Source organism: Notamacropus eugenii, chromosome 2 (genome assembly GCF_028372415.1).
Source record: "Notamacropus eugenii isolate mMacEug1 chromosome 2, mMacEug1.pri_v2, whole genome shotgun sequence".
Taxonomy (NCBI): Eukaryota; Metazoa; Chordata; class Mammalia; order Diprotodontia; family Macropodidae; genus Notamacropus; species Notamacropus eugenii.
In genome coordinates, this window is record NC_092873.1 from 471,871,455 (window position 1) to 471,893,578 (window position 22,124).

The 22,124-nt window shown below is 36.9% G+C and overlaps 1 protein-coding gene across 10 annotated transcripts in view; it reads right to left on the reverse strand.

Moving 5' to 3' along the window:
- Nucleotides 1-22,124, reverse strand: part of RABGAP1L (RAB GTPase activating protein 1 like) — a 686,444-nt gene that overhangs the window by 287,319 nt on the left and 377,001 nt on the right. For all 10 annotated transcript variants that reach the window (XM_072637875.1, XM_072637876.1, XM_072637873.1 and 7 more), the window contains one exon: nucleotides 8,892-9,005. In XM_072637875.1, the coding sequence (XP_072493976.1) occupies nucleotides 8,892-9,005 (114 nt within the window). The remainder of the gene's footprint in view (nucleotides 1-8,891; nucleotides 9,006-22,124) is intronic.

Here is a 22,124-nt window from a genome sequence, read left to right on the forward strand (position 1 = left end):
TAGGAAAATTATTTCTAAGTCTTAGAGTACTATAGAAATATGAGTTGTTATCATTGTTTTAAGAAAAGTTAACTTCAAAAGAAAACCGAATCAGTGTTACTTTCTCAATCTGTCAGGTCCCTCCACCACCTCACCCCACCCCCACCCAGGCTACTTTTTTATTCCCTTATTTCTCAGTTATATAGGGAGCTGCTCAGCTGTCTCACTTCTATTCCTTGAAATTAATCATACTTTCCAAAAGGAGTGACTAGAATGAAACCCTTAGGATTTACACCAATCCCTTTATTTCTGCCTTCCATTTTTATCTCCATTTTAATCCTAACTTCTTCTCTTTCCCCTAGTAATGGTCTGATGGCTGCAATTAGCCTTCCAGGCAAAAGCATAGACTGGCTCCACAGAAAGTACAAAGCCATCTCAAAAAAGCTCTTTTGGGACTTCAGAATGAGAGCCTAGAGAAATTTTTTAAATCTCTTCAGGAACACTTGATAGTGTAACAAATCATTCATTCTCTTTCCAGTATTACAGCCTCAAAAACTTGACCTTTTCACTGGTATGGTCTCAGAAGAAAAATCCATATTTGAAAATCACATTACAGTTTCTCAGCTGGGCAAAGATTCACACAAGGGATATCTTATTAATATGTGAAATTAAAACAAGATAGCAAAAAAATAATCCTTTGCCAGAAACAATAAAAAAGTTTACAACTATCAGAAATCAGCTCATTAAAGGCAAGTTCTAAACTATGAAGAAAAAAAAAGAGCCCCTCTGTCATCACTTACAAATATATTTCTGTACTGTCCTGGGTGGGAGAAGGGTTCTCAAAAGTTTGGTGACATGAGCAGAAGTAGTGGTTGACAAAAAATCTACTCTTGAAAAAAGGAACAATTGAAAATTCTTTGATATTAGTTCATATTGATATAGTGCTTTTCTTACCACAATCTATTAAGATTAAAAAAAACAACATTATCTTTAACATACAGATAAGGAAACTGAAGGTCAGAAAAATTAGGTTAGTGAAAGACATCAAAAGAAAGAGCTCACTTCTAGAGTTTAGGTCTCTAAGGGATTGTAAAAAAAATTTATATAGCAGCCTGAAAATATCTCATATGATCTTCAGAACAACTTTGTGATGTCAATAGTATATGTATGACTATGTTCATTTGACAGACGAGGAAACTGAGGAACAGAGGTAATCAAAAGGTTACCCACATGAAAAGTGACAAAGCCTAGATTCAAACGTCTAAGTCTTCTGACTCTAAGTCCAGTGTTCTATTTACTACAAAGCAGTGCCTTCTGATCCAAGCTATAGTCCTAGAAAACAAGTAACAGAATTTCTTTTTTCACATTCTGGGGATAGAAGTCAACTGAAGGAGTCCATGTGAAAATCTGATATCTTCTCTGTCTGTTATACAGTACAAAGATTTCTGGCAGGGAGCAGGACCCTGGGAAAAATAACTTATAGGAACACCAAGAATAATTAAACTGATGTTTAACAAATCATCAAAAGATTCTTAACTAAATCATCTATCAAATTATACTTTATACAGTTCATAGAGAGCGTATCTTTCTCATTTTAATTCAGATCCAGGAGTAGTTAAGCTGCTGTTTTCTGCCATGGATAAAATTCAAATTTAAATCTAAGAACCTTAGAAATTTGATTATCCACACAGATGAAATGTATTGGCCCTAGAAGGTGTCCCCATTTTACACATGAGGAAACCGAGGCAAACAGAGAGTAAGTGACTTTCCCAGAATCAAATAGCTAATAAGTGTCTGAGGCCACATTTGAACTCAGGTCTTCTTGACCATAGGCCTGGTGCTATACCTACTGAGCTACCTAGACTGAACTTACTTATCCTTTTGTGTACTTATCTGTAAAATGAGAAGGTTGGATCTCTTCTGGTTCCAAGTCTATAAATGCTATTAATTGCTCACATAAGAGACTCCATCTACTGACTGTGTATTCTCACTGAAGTGAACCCTTCTCTAAAATGTTCTCCCTCCTCTTCTCTGCCTCTTGGTTTCCCTGGCTTTCCTCAAATTCCAGCTAAAAACCCACCTTCTACAAAAAACTTCTTGATACACTTTAATGCTCTTGACTTCCCTCTGTTAACTGTCCACAAGCAATCCTGTAGATAGTTTGTTGGTACATAGTTGTCTGCATCTTGTCTCTCCCATTAGACTGTGAGTTGCTTGAGAGTACGTACTGGTTTTGTGCCTTTCTTTTCATCCCCAGTTACCTGGCACATAGTAGGTACTTAATAAATGCTTGTTGGACTTACCTATAAAGTTTCAAAATAATATCAATAACACATTGTTTAATTTAATTCAAGGATATACTATGAAATAAGCAAAGAAACAACCCCTGCCCTGAAGGCCCATACATTCTATAAGGAGACACCACATGTATTCAGTTAAGTAAATGCAAAGTAAAACCTATTAATTTCAAGATTTCTTCCCAATGCAAGTTAGACCATGATCTTCACTGAAAGCATCATTATCACAAAGTAAGAATAATTCATGAGAGTCCCTACCACTGCAATATTTTTCCATGATTCTGCTGGCAACTAATGTTGACCAAATGTCAACTACTGGGGAATATCAGCTACAAAAGAAGGATTTGGTATAGTGTGGTATAATAGCTGAGCTCATCCATGACCAATGCCTGGACTGGGAATCCCCCTGCCCAACAAAGCTCCTTAATAACTAGTAGATATTTTGGTTAAGACAGTATGGTTTTCAGGAAACCAAAATCATTTCTGACATTAACATAGAAATCAGTGGTAAAATAAAGCTTTGAGTGACTACCTGAAACTCATTCAGCTCTGGCTAAGCCAACAAACATTTCATGATGCAAATGAACTCCTTCCATTTAGTGGCACATCAATGTCCAATTTATACTCCTAGGTCTTCATAAGTACCTTTTAAGTTAAGTATTTTTATTCTAAATTTTGGCCACTCGAGTAGCCATCCTTAAATTAGCTGCCATTATATACTGTTTTACCTTACACTGTTTTTGCAGAGTCCAATAACCAAATGTAATCCCAAAACTAGTCAGCTATATAAAAAAGCTACAGACATTACTACTACATATCTTTAAGGGTGCCAACAGAATGTTGGGAGAAGTTAGTATGGGCTGAACCTTGAAGAAAAGTTGAAAAAAATAAACTGATGTTAATCACTTTTACCCACAAACACAGAGTGATGTTATTTATTTGTGATCAATGGGGATCTAGGAAAACTGGAGGCAGCTAGGTGGTGCAGTGGATCTGGAGTTCGGAAGACCCATTTTTCCAAGCTCAAATCTGACCTTGGAATTTACTAGATTGTGAATTTGACCAAGTCATTTAACCTTGTTTGCCTCAGTTTCCTAATCTGTAAAGTGAGTTGGTGAAGGAAATGGCAAACCATTCCAGTATCTTTCAAAACAACAATTAACAACAATGGAAAATCTGTGGAAAAAATGACAACATGAACTGTCTATGGAGTTAGTGTTTATCTGTGATCCACAAAGATCTATTAAGAGTTTACACAACCAAGACAGAAGGTAAGGAAGGGATTCTTTCTTATGAGAACGACTGTCTTGACAGTTATTTTGAAGAAATTCTGTTTAAAAAAATCTTTATAAAAGGTTTGTGAGGAGTTAGAAATTGAGGATATAGAAGGTTGTTTCCTGAAGAAAAGACAAAGAGAAAAAGCTAATCCTGAAAAGAAAAATGATTAATTTTTTAAATTAACTTAATCGACTCTGATCATTGTCTGAAGTAAGGTAAATGATTGAAGACTGAGGTTCAAGACAAGTGTACAGGAATGAACTACCAATATTTTGAAGGTTAGAAGAGACTCTGATGGTGACACTGGTTTAAACCCAAAACACTTTTTAAAAAACTTATTATAGTTTAAAAATTCATTAAGACTTTTTGGGGCACTCTGTGTATTTGTGTGTGTATGTTTATATTTATTTAACTTTATGAATAAAAGTAATTATTCCTTTAAGTTGTATGTGGAACTTCATCTTCAGGAAGTCTTTCCTAATTCCTCCCAATTGCTAGTGCCCTCCCTCCCTTAATAACTTACATCTATTTGGTACAAATTTGTACTTAATAACCGATTTTTTAATGTGTGTCTCCCACTAAAATAGAAGCTTCTTGGGAGTAAGGATTGTTGCATTCTTTGTACTTTCCCTCTCAGTGATTAGCTAGCACTGTGCCTGGCACATAGAACATATTTAATAAAATGCTTGTTGTTAACTAATAAATGGAAAATGGGGTCTCTCAAGTTCATTGGATAATTAATACTTAACGAATCTGAATGAGGGACTTGAGTTGATTAGTTAAGTGAGAAGAGAGTGCAAATTTGTTAATGGACTAAATTATCCAACACTGCCAGGTTAGTGATGCTGTACAAGATCCAAATGAATTAACAGGAGGAGGAGGTTTATATCCTGGTGGCACTAAGTGACATTTGAGATGGTCAATGGGAAACGACAAATAGTCACGAAAGCCTTTTTTATGTGTAGCAACTATTGCCATCAGACTCAAGGACATCTTTGTGCCCCTAGAGTGAGATCTGTATTAAATCAGGTAGACAAAGAACCAAATTTTTTTAAAAAAGTCAATGAGGTGAAAAATAATAGGTACCTATTACTAGAAATGCCAAATGAGACACAAAGTATAAATGAGATAAATATATTTTGTGATTATATCTGAAGCTAAAAAACCCATCACAAAGTCCACCCAACAGTGTCATTGCCAGAAATGCAACTTTCACCCCTATAGTAAATAAATATCGTTTTTCAAAAGAAGATATCTAGAGAAAGAAAGGTAGGTTTATTCTTTTTGCTGTTTTTTTAAACCACTGCAATCAAATTATTAACCTAGAAAAACCAGGTTATTGATTTCCCTGAAATATATTCAGTTCCCACTATTAAAGTCACAGCAGTAGCCTCTTTTTCAAAAAATAGTTCTTTAATCAGAAAATGAAAAAAGCAACATGCCTCAAATTAAATGGTACATGACAGGTCACTTTAATCTACGATGATGAGAACAATATTTTTGCCGACTGGTTTGACAGGCTAGACTGTTGGTGTCCTTATGAAGAGTTGTAAACCTAAAAATAGACTAGGAAATGCTACCCCATTGTTTGCAGCCACAATCATGCAAACCTAATGAGGACAATTAAAAAAAAAAATCTTAAAAATGTCAGCAGAGGGCTTTTGGAGCACTGGCTATAAAGCAAACAATCAACACCTAACATATAAGTAGAGATAACTTGAAATAGTAGGAAAAACATTGGACTTAGTGTCAGAAACTTACACTCAAGTCTTGACTCTTACCACTTACTAGCTATATAATTATGGGAGAAAATCATTTAAGTTCTCTGAGCCTCAGTTTACCCATATTCAAAAGAATATAATACTTCTTACATTACCTAGCTCATGAAAGCATCTAATGCTTTATCTGGGCTATGATTTTTGGTATTACAAACTGGCCACAACCTAAGATGAATGAGGTTTTCTGTTTTGTGAGACATGACTTGTCCAAGCTGTACAGAAACCTCTTTAATAATGAGTCAGTAGCAAGAGTTTTACTCGGTTGGGTAAAAAAAAAAAAAAAAAGCTGGTGAGCAGGGGGTTCTTGCCTATCTCCAAAGCACCATTTTGATATGTGCAACTGGCTTAGCAAAAACCAGAAGCAAAAAGCTAGACCCTATCCCTTTAATAGCAGCAGAAAACTTCGCAAAATTCTTGATACTATTTTCAGCCCTAAATTTTTTGACTTAAGACTTTCAACTTCCTCACACAAATTCATGACAACAGAAGAAGCTTTGAACTGTCTTGCTTTCCTTTTAGTCGGAAGATGAGATTAAGAGAAGAAACTAGAATTGACAGCCCCATTAAAACATGACAGCAAGTTTTTAACAGTCTTCCCTCTTATCTGACAGCTCAGATCATTTCTCATTTCACCAGGGCCCAAAAAAACTTTTTTCACCTCCAATGTCAGACTATTCCATCCTTAAAATGAGAGCTCTTTTCTAGACTTTCTATAATTGGAATTCTCCCAATACCTTCTTGCTCATTCTAAGAACACTGTCCATTTTATCTCTATTATGGGTCACTTCAAATTAGTTTGGTAGTGAGCATTCCTGTTTCCATTGTTGTTGCTTCAGTCATTTTTCAATCACATCTGATTCTTCATGTCCCTATTTGGTGTTTTCCTGGCAAAGAAAGTTGTTTGTCATTTCTTTGTTCAGCTCATTTTATAGATGAGGAAACTGAGAAAAACAGGGTTACGGGTCATATGGCTAGTAGGTGCCTGAGGCCAGATTTGAACTCAGGAAAATGAGTCATCCTGACTCCAGGCCTGGCACTCTACCCACTGAGCCTCCTAGCTGCCCAAGTCAACCACCTAACATCAATCAAAGAATGGTGGACAACCATTCTATGATTAACAGAAATGAGTGGTAAATATCTAAAATAGGGCTGGGGAACCTGTAGCCTGGAGACCACATTTGATCCTCTAGGTCCTCAAGTGTGCCCCTTAGACTGAATCCAAACTTCACAGAACAAATCTCCTTAATAAAAGGATTTGTTCTGTAAAACGTGGACTCAGTCAAAAGGCTGCACACAAGGACCTAGAGGGCCACATGTGGCCTTGAGGCTGCAGGTTCCCCATGCCTGGAAAACAAACAAAAATGTGATTCCCTGTACTACAAGCCAGAATATTCAGAGAATGGTGTTCAATCTGAAGCCAAAAACTGTTATTTTTAAACAAAACTTGTGGGCTAAAATACATAGTTTGGAGTATCTTGCTTTTCACTGGATTTTTAAAAAGCCAACGTGCAAAAGATAATCTTAAATAGAAAATATCTTTAAAACTTTTTACTCTATAGTAGAGCTATCTTGCATGTTTTTTGATGGTATCATACAGTACCTTTTTTATTTTTGGTCAAACTCAATGATCTGTTTTTGCCTTCTAAAGAGAAGTCAGTATGCTCTTAAGTTTTAGTCACTTGTATATTTCTAGCTCTGGATGATACATGTCATATAAAAAGATCTCTCAGAAGAGTATATTCATTATCCTTCTATTATCCTTCATAATGGCCAGGATTTTTCTCAAACAAGCACAGAAAAAAGCAGAAATAGCCCAAGTGGGCTAATCATATACTCTAAAAATGCTACATTCTTCATAGAGATCTTTTTTTTTTTTTGCCAGTGGTAAAATTCCAAACCTACCGTACTAATGAGGGAAAGCAGACATATTGCTAATGGTAATTTTAAAATAATACCTCCCACCAAACAGGAAACTATGTCTAAAAGTACAACTGACTGACCAATGAAAGGTCATTTTTCAAAAAAAAAAAAATACCAACTTTGGATTATTTCCAAGTTGATTACTGATTTAATGAATTAAATAGATCCTCTTTTTTTTCCAACATGCTGATAACTAATTTTGGTCATTTTTCTACTAATTAAAAGTTTAACTTGTGAGTCCTTAAAAATAAGGTCAGTTGTTAACTGATCTGATAACCTGAGAGGGTGAAGGACAAAACTGTTGGTTAATATTGGGTTTCAAGATACTTTGTATTGATTCTTTTATCCATAAAAGACAGCATGGAATAGCACACAGAATGCTAGGTTGAGCATCCAGAAGATGTGTATCCAGATACTATCTTTGACAATGACCAGTGAAATTGGTCAAGTCACAACCTCTGTGTCTTAGTAATGTTTTAGGATATACCAATGGTGTCATACAGGGAGCTCCCAGTGTAGGAATTCCCCCCATACTGATGAAATCACATATCCTTTACTATATGTTAAAGGATAAGGAAGATAATTTTGTACATTCTATATAGTCTTAGAAAATGAGATTTTTGAAGGACAGAAATGAGAAACATTGCCACAGGCTATGCTACTATATTAAAATGCTGGCAGGCATGGAAAGCTTTGGTTTCCAGGCATATCAAAATTTAAAGTTTGAAAACTGTTTTTGAAGGCGTTCTAACAATGGGAGGGAAGAGAGACACTTCATAACAAAACATCAAGTTAGAAGACAGGTCATAAGAACTCAATATTGTCAGAGTAGATAGAGGTTTTCAGAAACTAGAGTTAACCCAATCTTTTTTCTTTTTTTACCTCTGGTTTAAAAAAAAATGAGGATGGTTCAGTTTCCACCATTTCCTCTCCTTCCTCCCTGACTTTCCTGGTTTCTTCTAGACCCAGTTCAAATCCCACCTTTTTCAAGAGGCTTTTCCTAGACTCCTCCCATTCTCCCACTACTAGTACCTTCTCTCTGAGATTACTTCCCATTGAGAGAGAGAGAGAGAGAGAGAGAATGTACATAGATGTTTGCACACTGTCTTCCCCCAACAGAAGGTGATTCCTCAGAATCAGGAACCAGGTTTTTTCCCCTCTTTGTATGCTCAGTGCTTAGCAGAGTTACTGATACATAATAAAAGCTCAATAACCACTTGTTGACAGTCTGCCTGCCTTATATCCTTATGTACTTTCTCCAGATGGGCAGAGCCAGCTGGTAATTCTTTGTGTTTTGTTTTTCTATTTCAGTATAGGGAGAATCTTCGGCTCACCTCGTTATAAAAGTAAAGCAAACTTGAGGTCGTATCACGCTCCAGCTTACATAAGACAAGATTCCAAGTCAAGAGGGCAGCGTTTGGGAACTGAGTCTTGAGAGTACATGATTGCAGGGAAGAATGTAATGAAAATACTGTGCATCCACTGACTATTAATATTATGCAGACCAAAGTTGCAAATAGGAAATAAAACAATTCTTACATATAGAATAAGTCTGTAGAACTCAGAATGTGGACTTGGAAAACAGTACTTTATTTTTGATTTGTAAGAAAGAAGAAAAATCAGGATGGACAGGCTGTACCTTGCAGATTTTATATAGGGATTCTTGACCATCTCCTCCAGTGTCTTTGAAGTGATCATGTGCAGGAAACGTTCGATGAATGTCTCGTGTTATAACACTCTCCTGGGCTGAATCCTAAAAAAATGAAAAAAAATAACATCACAAACACATGAAATTACCATAAATATGAAAAGATCCTTAAGACAGCCCAATTGATTGTATCAGGTTAGAACATCAGGGTCAGCCCTCCAAAAAATAAGGCACACAAGCTCATAGAGAATATCACATCTGCCTTAGTGAAAGAAAGGGATATTTTTCAGAAAGACAGGCTCCAGAAGCTCCAATATGGGCACCATTCTAAGCCTCGTAGGGAACGATTACTCATTCTACTGGTGTTCTGTTATTCTTGGAAATGTTGGTTATTGTATCTGTCTGAATGTCAAGAAAATAGACTCTGACTCCCTCAAGCAACCCTAGTGGGTGCATTTATTCCACACACTTCCAGCCAGCAACAAAAGAGTGCTAACTGCAAATTAAACGCATTGTTGAACATCTTCTATCTGTAAATATTTGACTCTATCCTATTCCTAGTCCTGAATACAAGAAAAAGGAGTTTTGAAGATGAGTTTCTTCAATGAATTTCAATTCTTCTTCTCTCTTGCCCAGAAAATCAAGAGAAGATGGGGATAAGCTGATCAACCATGGGTTAAGCCAATGTCTTCTCTTCCTATCTCTATTCAGCTCAGCTTCTGCTCCGTGCTGGGTGGTAATTAGAGCTTATATCGTCTAGTGGAGAAAAGGAAACAGACTGCAAAGCTCTATATTTGTCAGCAAGTACCCAAAACACTGCAAGTAAGTTTGAAGGAAATTCTGCTGGCTTACAGCAGTGGATAGAAGACAAAATGTCCCTTCTGACTAGCAACAAAACGAGTCAAATAGCTCTTTAGTTCCCTCAACTTTTGCAATGAGAAACAGAGTGAGTTTCTACTTACAAAAGAAAAAGGAAGGATCTATGCGGCAATAAAAATGGCTTTAGGAAAGAGACTTAGAAGTAATTTTCATTTTCAAAGGAGAGTGCTTAAGTATTCCAAGTATGAGAAATGAGTTTTCAGAAAGACAGGATTATGTTTTTATTTCCTTGGTTTTTCCTACTAGGAGAAAGGAGGATCATCTTTTACAATAACAGCCTTCATTTAGGTATGGCCTGAAAAGCTGATGAAAGAAAACATTATTTACCCAAGGTGGCACTATATTGGGAGGCAGTGGCCTGAAGGTTAATAGTTCTTACCAAGAAATGGTTTAGAAGATCCTAGAACCTTTGCCTGGCAAGCATGGCGTCATGGGAATTTACTTAGCCTCCTTAGATTATAGAAACAATAATCAAAAAACTGTAGGAACTTGGACTAGGAAGGCACCTTAGAGATCTCCCACTCTAACTACTCTTGATAAATTTCCCCTTTCAGGTTTACATTTTAAGACTCCCTAGATCTGGCCAGTCATGTACTCTTCTCACATACTCAGGTGCTCCAGGGAATAATGCCTGGAACTTCATGAAGTGAGGACAAGCACATTTTGCAAACTAAATGAGCACTTTAGCTAGCCTGCTTAGGTATGTCTTTAATGAAAATGAAGGTCAAGCAGTATAACATGCTCCTACAATAGTAATAAGAATAACAATAGCATTTATGTGGGGCTTTAAGACTGGAAAAGTACTTTACAAATACTGTCTAATTTTGTCCTCACAAAAATCTCATTTTACAGATGAGAAATCGAGGCACAAAGTATTTAAGTGGCTTGCCGAAGGTCACACAAGCTAGTAAGTGTCTAAGAGCAGGTGTGAACTCAGTCTTGCTGATTCCAAGGCCACTGCTCTAACCACTGCAACACCGAGCTGCTTCTCAAAGTCCAAGACGTGGACTAACAGCAAAAATCAAGATGAATGTGGAGTCAGAGGACTTGGTTTTAAATCAAGTTGTCTTCTACCTGTGTGACATCAGGCAAATCATCCTGCTCGGTTAGGCCTCAGCTTCCTTATCTGTAAAGTGACATCAAATGACATTAAAAAAAATCCTCTGTGTTCTCCAGAAGAAGCAGACAGAGGAAACAGTAACTTGAAACATCAGAACTTGGTTCCTCCCTGGGAGGTTACATCAGTGGGTTCTACTGACCCTCAAAAACACTAAGTGTAATGTTCCCTCAGGATGAACACCCCTCCCTCCACTACCACTCTGCATATCAGAAGCTTAGTTCTCTTTTTTATCAAGTGTAGATGAACCTTGATATGATCTGTGAACTATCTGCTCCAATGAGATAATGTATGAAAAGAGCTCTGAAAACCTTAAAGTACTAAAGAAATGCCACCTATTTTTAAAATTCTTTTTCTCCTCAGTAGGCTCTACACCTTTTATGTGGAAGCCTCCTAGACCTAAAGCACAATTGTATTCATAAAAGATATAAATCAAAGGATTCATAGTGATCCTAAACTTTAAAGATTTTATATGTCTTAAAATTTTCAAATTGTTTCCAAGATAATCTCCTCCCTATCTCCCCCTCCCCAAACAGGGAAAGATATACTCCATATAAAAAAAACAGTGTGTAGGTTATCTCAAAGAATAATCAAAAGATCATAAGATTACAGATCTGGAGCTAGATGTAAATTCAAAAGCCATCCAGTAAATTTCCTCACATTACAGAATAGGAAAACAAAGATCTGAAAAGCTACAGAACTCATCCAAAGACACAGAGGTAGCAAGCATTGGTCAGGATTTGAATCCAAAGTCAGTGCCCTTCCTACGGTACCATACTTTCTCTTCTCTAATAACTTAACAGTCCTTTTCTTTGTCCTATTTTCAAAAGTACAACACTGTTTTCCTCACCTTGGTTCCTCAACCAAAGTATTAGCTGCAATTTGCACCTATACTGGACATAAAAGCACTAGACAGAGATGATCTGAGTTCAAGCCCTAAATCTCCTCTTTGAGCTTAGGGAAGTCACATAACCTTTACGTCAAGGACTCTTTCTTTACTTTGAAGACTAAAGGTTTCTCATATCAAATGAAGACTTAATGCTCCCTTCTACCTTTAAATTCTATGACAAATAACAACTTCCACTTAACACGTGCTATGCCATGTTGTTAGTATACAAAGATGATCACTGACAGGCTATTATTAGCCAATACTGGTAGGCTGATGGCTAATGTTAAGCCTTTAGAAATCTGACCTTTACGTCAAGCTTTCTGTTGGAACTCTACAGGGACCCCTCCTTTAGTTCCTTACTGTTGTCAGATCTATGCTGAAACATTACTAGGAACTCTACTTGCAGTCCCTTGCAAACAGATGGGTTTACAGGGTAGATCTGATTTAGTCAGCCTTGATGTTTGCAAAAGGGAAAGGAGAAAATGTAAAAGCAGCTTTCTGTTTCAAGCATGCTACAAAAACCATCAGCTGAAAACAGCAACAGAAAAACCTTGAATCTCTGCCAGTTTTCATTCTTTGAATTATGGGTAAAGGTTTGAACATAATTGGAGAAATACTAAAGCAAAAAGCAAGCCCTATCTTCTCAAATAAATCATATTAGGAATAATCTGCTTTCTGGGCATTCCACGTAAACTGCTAGCAATGCTCTGAAAGTCAAAGCACCGACTTAAAGGTCGAAGAAAAGAGACAAAAGAACAGTATAGGCTCGAAAGAACTGTCAACAGTGAGTGCAGGCAGAAGGCTTAGGGGAACACAAAAAAGTGGCCAAACTCTCTAGGGCCCTGGAAGAAAGCCTGTTATGGAAGGGAAGATCACTGAAAGAACACCTGAGAACAAAACAGACCGATCCCAGAGATGTTCCAGTACCTGGGTCAGTAATAGCGATGGATAATTATAAGGAACACCACAGTATCTGGCACTGCTTCTTGTTTATATGCTGACTCAAAGATGGAATAATAGTAGGTTCATACGTGACTTAATTACCAGTTGTTGAGTATACATTCCAATAGGGATAAATGACACGCACAGGGTAAGGATATCCAGGGAAGGACAATTACAAGGATTTGAACCAGGAGAGTGGAACCACTGGGGAGTCAACTGACATACATACCCCTTCCAGAAGTAATGAGAGAATCAATTTGATTACGGTTCCAGAACTAAAAAAGGGGGAAGGATGGGACACACATCAGGATGACAATTGTTGAGAAGATGGCTGGGGAATGGCTGGAGTCAAGCCTACATTTCTGACTGAGTCAATCACCAATCAAGACAGTAGAGACCCAAAGTAGGAGTTCCTGGACTGAAAGGAATAATTGGAGAAGTAAATGGATATGCATAGTATAGTCAAAGGAAGAGAGAATTTCACAAAGGAGTAGCATATAAAACTTGCTTTATCACTGACTCCTAGCACTCCAATATGAACAGTTCTCCAGTCAAAGAAGTATCCGTTTTTCCCTATCCCTTCTTTCCTTTTTTATTTTAGTCATTTTTCTTTCCACAGTAAAACAATCTTTTTCTTCTCTCTTACACTAACTCAGATTTTAATTAAACTATGATTGTACACCTGATAAAAGACTTTTTTAAAGGTCTATATTACTTCTGTCTACTGGTTACTCTTTGCTCAGATACATACAACCCCATTCAAAAACTGGAGCAGATCTATGAGATGTAAACTTTTAAAAAGAGGACGATTTGTATATTCACTGAGATAGAATTTATCTGACTTGCTTACAGTGCCCACCAAGGGAGAAAGTAGTTTGTGACAGACAATTCTCCCCATTAAGGAAATAAATTGATGAAAGATTGCTCTAGACAGATTGTAATAATTTCAATGGAATAGGAAACACTTGGGATATGTGGTAATTCCACATTTGGATATGAATGCCAAAACAGTCTATTAAACATGTGATGGTAAAATGCTGCAGTATTGTTACTTTCACTCATATTTGAGCCTTTTTTTAAAAACTATAATTATTAGGTACTTGTCATATCCCTTTCCACATCCTTTTCCTTCCAAATGAATCACAAGCTCTTTAACAACAAGGTCCAAGGCTTAAACTCATCTTTGTTTCACTCCCAAAAGAGTGATTTACATACTGGAGTCATTCCATAATTTTTTTTGAATTGTACTTAACTGAACCAGGAAAGACTGATATTCTACTCTTCATAAAGAGCATATCTCTCTATTAACATGTGAGTTTTATTGACCTGAGAATCTAAACTACACTGATTACAACTATACTAACTGGAAAAGAAATGAATAGGAAAGAACATAAGTATTTTTCCCTGGAGGACATGATAGGTCTGGATATCAATGATTACCTCTACTTAGTAGAATGAAATAATTTTAAGTTGCCCCAATAAATACACAATGGTCCAATTACTTTTGCAACATGCTAGCCGGTTAACAGTTATAACTTACTTCTCTGGAGACAAACAATGCTTGTTAAGTCTTCTCTAATGAACAGGGACAAACCATATCAACATTTGTCAACTCAACAGTACACATTTCTGTTTCTCTCATACATACCACCTACCAGATTTTCTAATTGTACCTCATTCAGAAGGGGGTAGGAACTTTTCTCTGCGACAAGATACATATAGAATTTGATCAATTTTGGTTAGGAAAAAAAAGAAAATTGTAAATGGTACTAATCAAGGTAAATGTTCTATGTTCCACTTTGTGCACTGTCAGACGCATCCATAAATGATGAAAATATTCCAAGACTTATCATACAAAGATACATTCAGGAGATTGAATATGATACATTAATGGAGTGTAACCATACATTTGGGTAAGATTTTGTAAGATTAAAGGACACAGGGATAATAATCATCTTTTTTTGAGAATTCAACAAACTAAAAAAAAAATTTCTTTCTGTAGTTCATGCTCCTAACTCAGTCAAAAGTAGCATAGAAAGTAAATTACCCTTTAGCAAAGTTAACATGTATATAAAACAGATTTAGGACAAAATTAGGACTAAAATCCCACATTTCTTTTTTCTATCAACAAAGTGCACATAATACATAATTTCATTTGGAATATCAAAGAAAGATGGTACTTATACTGCTTGATCCCAGAATTCTAAACCAGAACCAAAGGCTGGTTATAAAAGTCAAGAAACAAAGTATGGCTTAATATAAAGAACTTATAAGGAACCAGAGTACCTTAAAAATGAAATGTGAAAGAGAGAATTCCTTCTCATTCAAGGTACTGAAAAGGCATCTCTTTATCTAGGGAGTTGAACTCAACGACCTCCAGAATCTCCAAGATGATATCATTTTGATTTAAGGATAGCTCAAGAATTCAACAATTCTATACAATAAAGATCATATTCATTAATGGAGATAGTCCCTCCACCAAGAAAGATAGACAGTTCCTGACATCAAGGAACAATTAAGTTCTAACGAGGAAAGACAATACATTGAGGACAGTGGGAAGAAGGGGAAAGACACACACCATGGTATAGTGTGGAATTGGCCAGGAAATGGTGTACCAGCCTGGTTCCAAGCAAGATAAGATAAATGAACATTCACTTGTCAGATCAAGTGGACCTAAGAACGATTATGATGGAGGGGAGATGCAGATAATAGCTGGAATAGAGCCTGTTGGTGAGGAGATGGCTGGGATGGGATGCAGTTTGCAGGATGTAAAGCTCTCCAAATGTTTTTATCATGTGGGGCTCTTCTCTGTGGTATACCATAAATCCTCCCAAGACTATATGTATAGCAGACCAGAAAGTTCCCTCATCTTTAAATCTGGATAACACTTATTGTGTTTCTTGAGGGCTGGCAAAATCTATGTTGTTACCAAGGAAAGTTGACAAAGACAACAAGGTCAACATTACATTTTTTTCTATAACAAAAACAAACTAATAAAACTTAAATATCTCAAGATTTTGAAATAAGACTTGTGAGATATAACAGGGTGATGAGCCTTTCTGAATGCAGTTAGGCTGGTTCTTGGGCAACAAACATATCAGTGGGCCCATCCTTGCATCTTTTCTGGCTTAGCAGGACCTGCCAGAGCTGGTGCTCTCATCTGATAAAATATTAACTGTAAATTTTTTTCTAGTGAGACTTCGACTTGAATAATGGACTCAAAGACAAGGAAGAAAATAATCTGAGGTTAATTTTTCATCAACTATTGAAAAATGAAATGGCAAACTTGATTTTTAGATAGATACTGGAAAATGAAATTCTAATGCTGCCTTTAAGGCAATTTTGTCATCCCAAAGATTCTCTAATGTGCATACTGCTTAAGAGTTTTACCTTGTAGCTGCTAACCTCATATCAAAATAATCTTTAAACATTGAGATGTGTGCAAATGTTCTGCTGTTCTTCACTTAACCTTCTTTCCACAAGTGTTAGATGAACTACATAATATGATCAGCTTTCTGCTGGAAACAAACAGAAATCCTTCAAAAACATATTCATTCTCTTTCTCTCATATTAAAATATAGCAATTTGTAAGGTAATTTTTTTTTTTACTCATTGAAATGGCTTAAAGTGGTTAACTACACTGAGGGTGAAATAAGCAAAAATTAGACCACTTTTTTCCCTATTCAAGGCTTCTTGATTACAATGCTTTATAAATAAAACTAACTTGTTTCTCAGTAGCATGTGTGTGTATGTGTGTGTGTGTTCGTTCTTCCTTGCCGAAGAAGACCATGCTATCAGAGAAACAATGACATGACTTGCACTTGACTTTGTTTTGAGTGAGGGAGGGCTGTGCAGGTCACCAGCCTCACTTCTCCTCCAGAGCCATCAGAATCCAGTGACCAGATATTCACCAGGATGACTGGAGATGACCCAGGAAGAGACAATTGGGGTTAAGTGACTTGCCCAAGGACACACAGCTAGTGAGTGTCAAGTGTCTGAGGTGAAATTTGAACTCAGGTCCTCCTGACTCCTGCTCTATGCACTGCATCACCTCTTTGCCCCTTTCAGTAGCATAGTAAGTAATGAAGAGGTAACAGGACTGCATTACAACAATGTCACTTAAAAAGTTATAAATAAAGACAGTTGAAATTTTAACTTTACAAAATTCTACAACTTGGCTTGAAAAAAGTATAATGCTACATAAGTAAAGAAGTATTTTTTAAAAAATTATTTTATGTCCTCCTTAATAAGTCAGTAATATGCATAACAGAAAGAGAAAGGTCTACAGACCCTCTCTTTTCTTACCACTTGTCCCTTGTAACCAGTAAGAAGATTCATTATCCCTAAGATAAGGTTGACAGGTTTAGAACCTAAAGAGGACTTGTCATGTCATTCAACACCCTCACTGAGTAACTGAAGACCACAGAGATATGACTGACTAGCCTAAGGTCATACAGGTAATAAGTAGAAGAGTGAAGATTTGAATCTTGGTGTCCTGAGTTCAAAAGTCAGCCCCCATCAGGAGAAAAGAGATGCTCAAGTTTCTGACCAATAGCACACAGCATGAGTAACACAGAAGCTGATAAGTTGTGCCCACCTAAATCAATTCTGTGTCCTTACAGCAATATCCTTTCCCTCGTTTGTGTTAACTGTCCGATGGTCTGTGAGTATCCACTGCATTCCAATTCCAACTTGCACTTTCAGACTGCCCTCTCCTATACTTGAAGACAACCACCAACCATGGCCTCTCAGTCTCCTCTCCAACCTAAACATGCTCAAATCTTTCAACCCAATCCTCGCATGGGACAGAAACGTCTTCTCTATCTTGATTACCCTTCCCCAGATATTCCTCGGTTTATAAATGTCCTTAACCTGAACTAGACACATTATTTCAGATGAGGTCTTATGAAGGCAGAATTTCATGGACCTGTTATCCTCTTATTCCTGGAAGCTATGCCTCTCTAATGCAGCCCACAATGACATTAGCTATTTTTGGCTGACATATATCATTGATGTTGTTCAGTTATATTGGTTATGTCATGTCCGACTCTTTGTGACCCCATTTGGGGTTTTCTTGGAAAAGATATTGGAGTGGTTTGTCATTTCCTTCTTTCAATCTCATTTTACAGATGAGCAAGCTGGGGCTAACAGGGCTAAGAGACTTGCTCAGGGTCACACAGCTATTAAGTGTCCAAGGCTGGATTTGAACTCAGGTCTTCCTGACTCCTAAGCCTGGAACTCTATTCACCATGCCACCTGGATGCCATATATTGATATTGTTGACTCATAATGAATGCTAAGTTCACCAAAACTCTCAGATCTTTTTCACAAAAATGCTGTCTAACAACAATTCCTCTACCTTTATGTAATTTCTAAAGTTCATTTTTTATACCTCGGTATAAGAATTTACATCTATCCCTACTGAATCTCATCTTATTAAATAAAGTCCAACATTCTAAACCATCAAGATCCTTTTGAATCCGAACACTGTAATCAAACGTATCACTTATCCCTTCCAACGACATGTCAGCTGAAAATTGTATAAACATGCCATTTGCATTTTAAATAAGATCTTCAAATATATATATATATACACATATACACATATACATATACACACACATATATACATGCACATATCTATCTAGCACAGATTTCTGGGGTATTTCATTGAAGACCTGGTGCCATGCTCATTGAACCATTAACAAAGATACTCTTTCAGGACTAGAGCATATAGTTCTCTGGGTCAGGTGACCCAGAGACCTGAATTCATTGAGAGCATCTAGGCGATCTCTTACTATCTCCTTACTTACCCTGAATATCAATTTTCTGTTAATTACCTTTATCCTGTCTTTTCTAGAGCAAAAGTCATTCTCCTTGGCAAAACAGAAGGGAAACAAGACTTGAACAGCACAGTACAATAAAAAAGGCAATTGCATGTGAAATTGCAAAGCTACCCTGTAAAACTTGCTATTCCCTTCAAATATACAACAAAGTTATCATGTAAATTTCTTTTTTTTCATGACAGAAACATATCATCTCATGTAGACTGGTTTCTGGATTTCACGCATCTCTTTTTTAAAAAATCTAAGTCACTTGATGAGTTCTTCTTGTATCCATGTTACTCTCACCAGACAAATCCTATTTTTCTCCATTAAAACTGTTTTCCTTTGTGTCTTCAGAATTTCATTACTGAACATCACTGAACATCTCCCATCACTCTAGGGCTGACTTCCCCTGTAGTATGGAACTAAAATAAAATCTATGTAATCCTATGTATGTTTCCTCTGAATCCCTTAACATTTCCTTTCTTCCCATTTAAAGTATGCTTTAAATGATGCCTTAATTTCTTCTCCTCTATCACAGATTCTAAGAGGAATTCATTACACCTCTCAGGGTTCTCATTATCTTGACCCCCAGTAACCTGTTGATGAATCTAGTTGTTAGTTCCCCCACCTATCACTGAAGTAAATTTGAAAGTCACTGGGGGTTGGGAGTGACCGGGGAGATAGAGGCGGGAAGAGACAGGAAAGGAGGTTGGGACAGACAGACAGACATAGAGTCTGGATAATTGAAGTCTGCCTTGACTACTATTATTTATCATTCCAGGTGTTTCAGCTGTCTCCCATACTTCCCATCTACTTCCTCTTCCTGACCAGGTGGTCTTCAGAGCTCAGCTGATAATGCCACTCCCTCTCATAGGCAGAACAAAGGAAACTAAGGAAGCTGGCCAAGTCATTCAAGGTAATTGAACTTCAGAAGACATATCATATTCTGTTCCCATCACCCCTGACAAACCTAACTCAAAGTCTGATTTGAATATGTCCTTAGGCAAGACATATTCTGCCACTGATAGCATCCTATGACAAGATCATCCACACTACCCTCGAACCACCAAAAAAAGGTTCTGCAGTTAACAATCTGTTTTTAATTACTGACACAGTAAAATGGCACTGTGTTTAAGGACAAAGATGCAAACAAATTAGGTATTAAGATATAACTAGGTCAGCCTGAAACAACATACTGGCCTTGTGATTGGTCTGAAAGATGTAAGGAATCCAGATCCAGAAGGCTCCCTGACCTTCTGGGGGACTGTTCAATGAACAAGGGGGCTCCTCTAATGCAAGAAAGACACTCTCTCACAGAAGAGCAGGAAAGGGAGGCTAGCTAAGATTATATGATTTTTCACAGGTACACCTTAGACAAAGTATATATGTATGTGGGAAAGAAAAGATTTTATTTCATTTAAGAAGAAATGTTTAATGAGTAGAAGAGCTCATTGGTGTTCTTTTGTTCTGTTTTTACTAGGGATTCAAGTACTTGAGAATCACTACATCAATCAATGGCCTGACTGGAAATTAATATTATAAAATCCCCAACTAGGGTATGATCCTCTCTACTAGTTTTAAATTACTATACTGCCCTACTTGAGTGGCTTACCAGCTGCCTCACTGCACTCCAGAGATTCTGATGTTATAACTGTGGTTGAAATAATTCCATCCTCTCTATGTCATTTGGTCCTTGGTACTTTGGCCTAAAAAGAAATTACTGACTATTAACTAGTCATGTTGACTTCTCAAATTTTGCTAAATTGACTTAGTAAGAAATGAACAAACATTAGTTGAAAGCTTCAGTTTCTACTACGAATAGAAACAAAAAGCTTTTGGCTAAAAGAGGCTGAGAGGGAAAATAAGGATATCAAGATAACAATAGATAGACACTGTTGTTAATGAGAATACCAAGTCTGTGACACAGAAAGAAATTGAATTGATGACCTGGAAAATAAGATCAAATTAAGAAATAACAGGCTAGTTTGATGTTTCAAAAGACATAAAAGATGATTAAAGGAAAAATATTCCCCTCCCCATGAATAAACGGCAAAGATGCCAGAGAAAGCTAATTCACTGTAGAACGTGTTTTATCTAACACAAATCAAAAAAGTACCAATCAACTAATGTGGCAGGAATTCATGCTCCATAAAAATGCAGCTTGAAAATCAGCATACAGACTCATACCTAGTACAGAGCTTGGAAATATTATTCTAGTCTTGTACTATCCAGCCTTACCAGCGGTAGATACATTTCTGCCGTAAGAGAATTGAACTATGGGTACAGTGGTAATATTAGTGTGGTGATATAATGTGCTCCAAACTGGAGGCCAATGCCTTCAGACCCTATCCCTTAGCACTGGAAACAGAAAATGGTCACGTTGGGATTTAGGGATGGAGTTATAATTTGGAAGAAGTTATCTTTGAATGTCAAAGAGGAGGGAGGACAGACTTTATAGCTGAGGTAAGACAAAGTTCTTTAAACTTACTCTAGATGTCAAAGACCCATCAGAAATTTTAGAAAGGGACTCCTCACCCTTTGTTAATTACAAATAAGCAGATCTTTAAGGTGGTAGGTGCTGGAGGCTCTGAAATGTAAATTACCTTAGGAACTCATTAAGGCTGTGTATTAAGCCAGAGAATTACCAAAGTTTTATTGAGCCAATGAGGCAAGTCAATTCTACAGTATTCAATGGAAAAGGTGGTAAACTTGTGTAGATTCATATGCTCTGCACCATAGTTTTCCTTGCACATACAGTTTTCAGACACTTTTTAAAAGCACAGAGGAGAGTATGTTCAAAAGAAGTGGTCCTAAGCATTTCGTTTTATATAATGTTATAAAAGGGAAAAAAATTATAATTTCTCCAAAAGCCAGGTTTATGGAAATGCTTATATAAATAACTTTTCTTGTAGTAACTAACAAAAATTATAAAGCAATTTAATAAGGTACCACAGAATTCCAAAAGCAAAGATAAAGTAAGAGTTTGGTATGAAAGTAAGTTCATAGTCACTCTTTTCTTGGTTGGTGAGTGATTATAAGAAAATAAACTTGACACTTTATTAACCATGGCAAGGAAAAAGACTTAAAAAGTATCCCTTCCATAAGTGTTTTGTTCTTCTGAAGTACTTGTAAATAAGGTCCCTTTGCCCACCTACACAGCTGCCAAGAGCACCAGTAAACTTCAGAGATTCTGGGTCATCCAGAGATTTAGAAAATGGGAAAATTGGGAGATGACAAGGGCCCCAGATTTCTTCCTTGAGCCTCAGTCAACTCCTGGCTAAATGAGGATGTACCAAGAATGTGGAAATGACTCTGCTCTTCCCTTTCCTACCCCTCAGAAGTTCTCAAACATTCTAGAGGTTAGTGTAAGATGAACCACTCATAGCAGGCCTACAATCCTGAGAAGTCCTTGGTGCCTACTTACTTAAGATTTACCCAGAATTTCTGATGCAATCAAGGTAGGAATGGGCTACAGACAGCAGGTAATTTAAAGTGGCCTCATCAAAACTGCCCTGAGATGCTGTTACGTGGGCTGAGCACAGCACAAATATTAGTACTGGACACTGAGA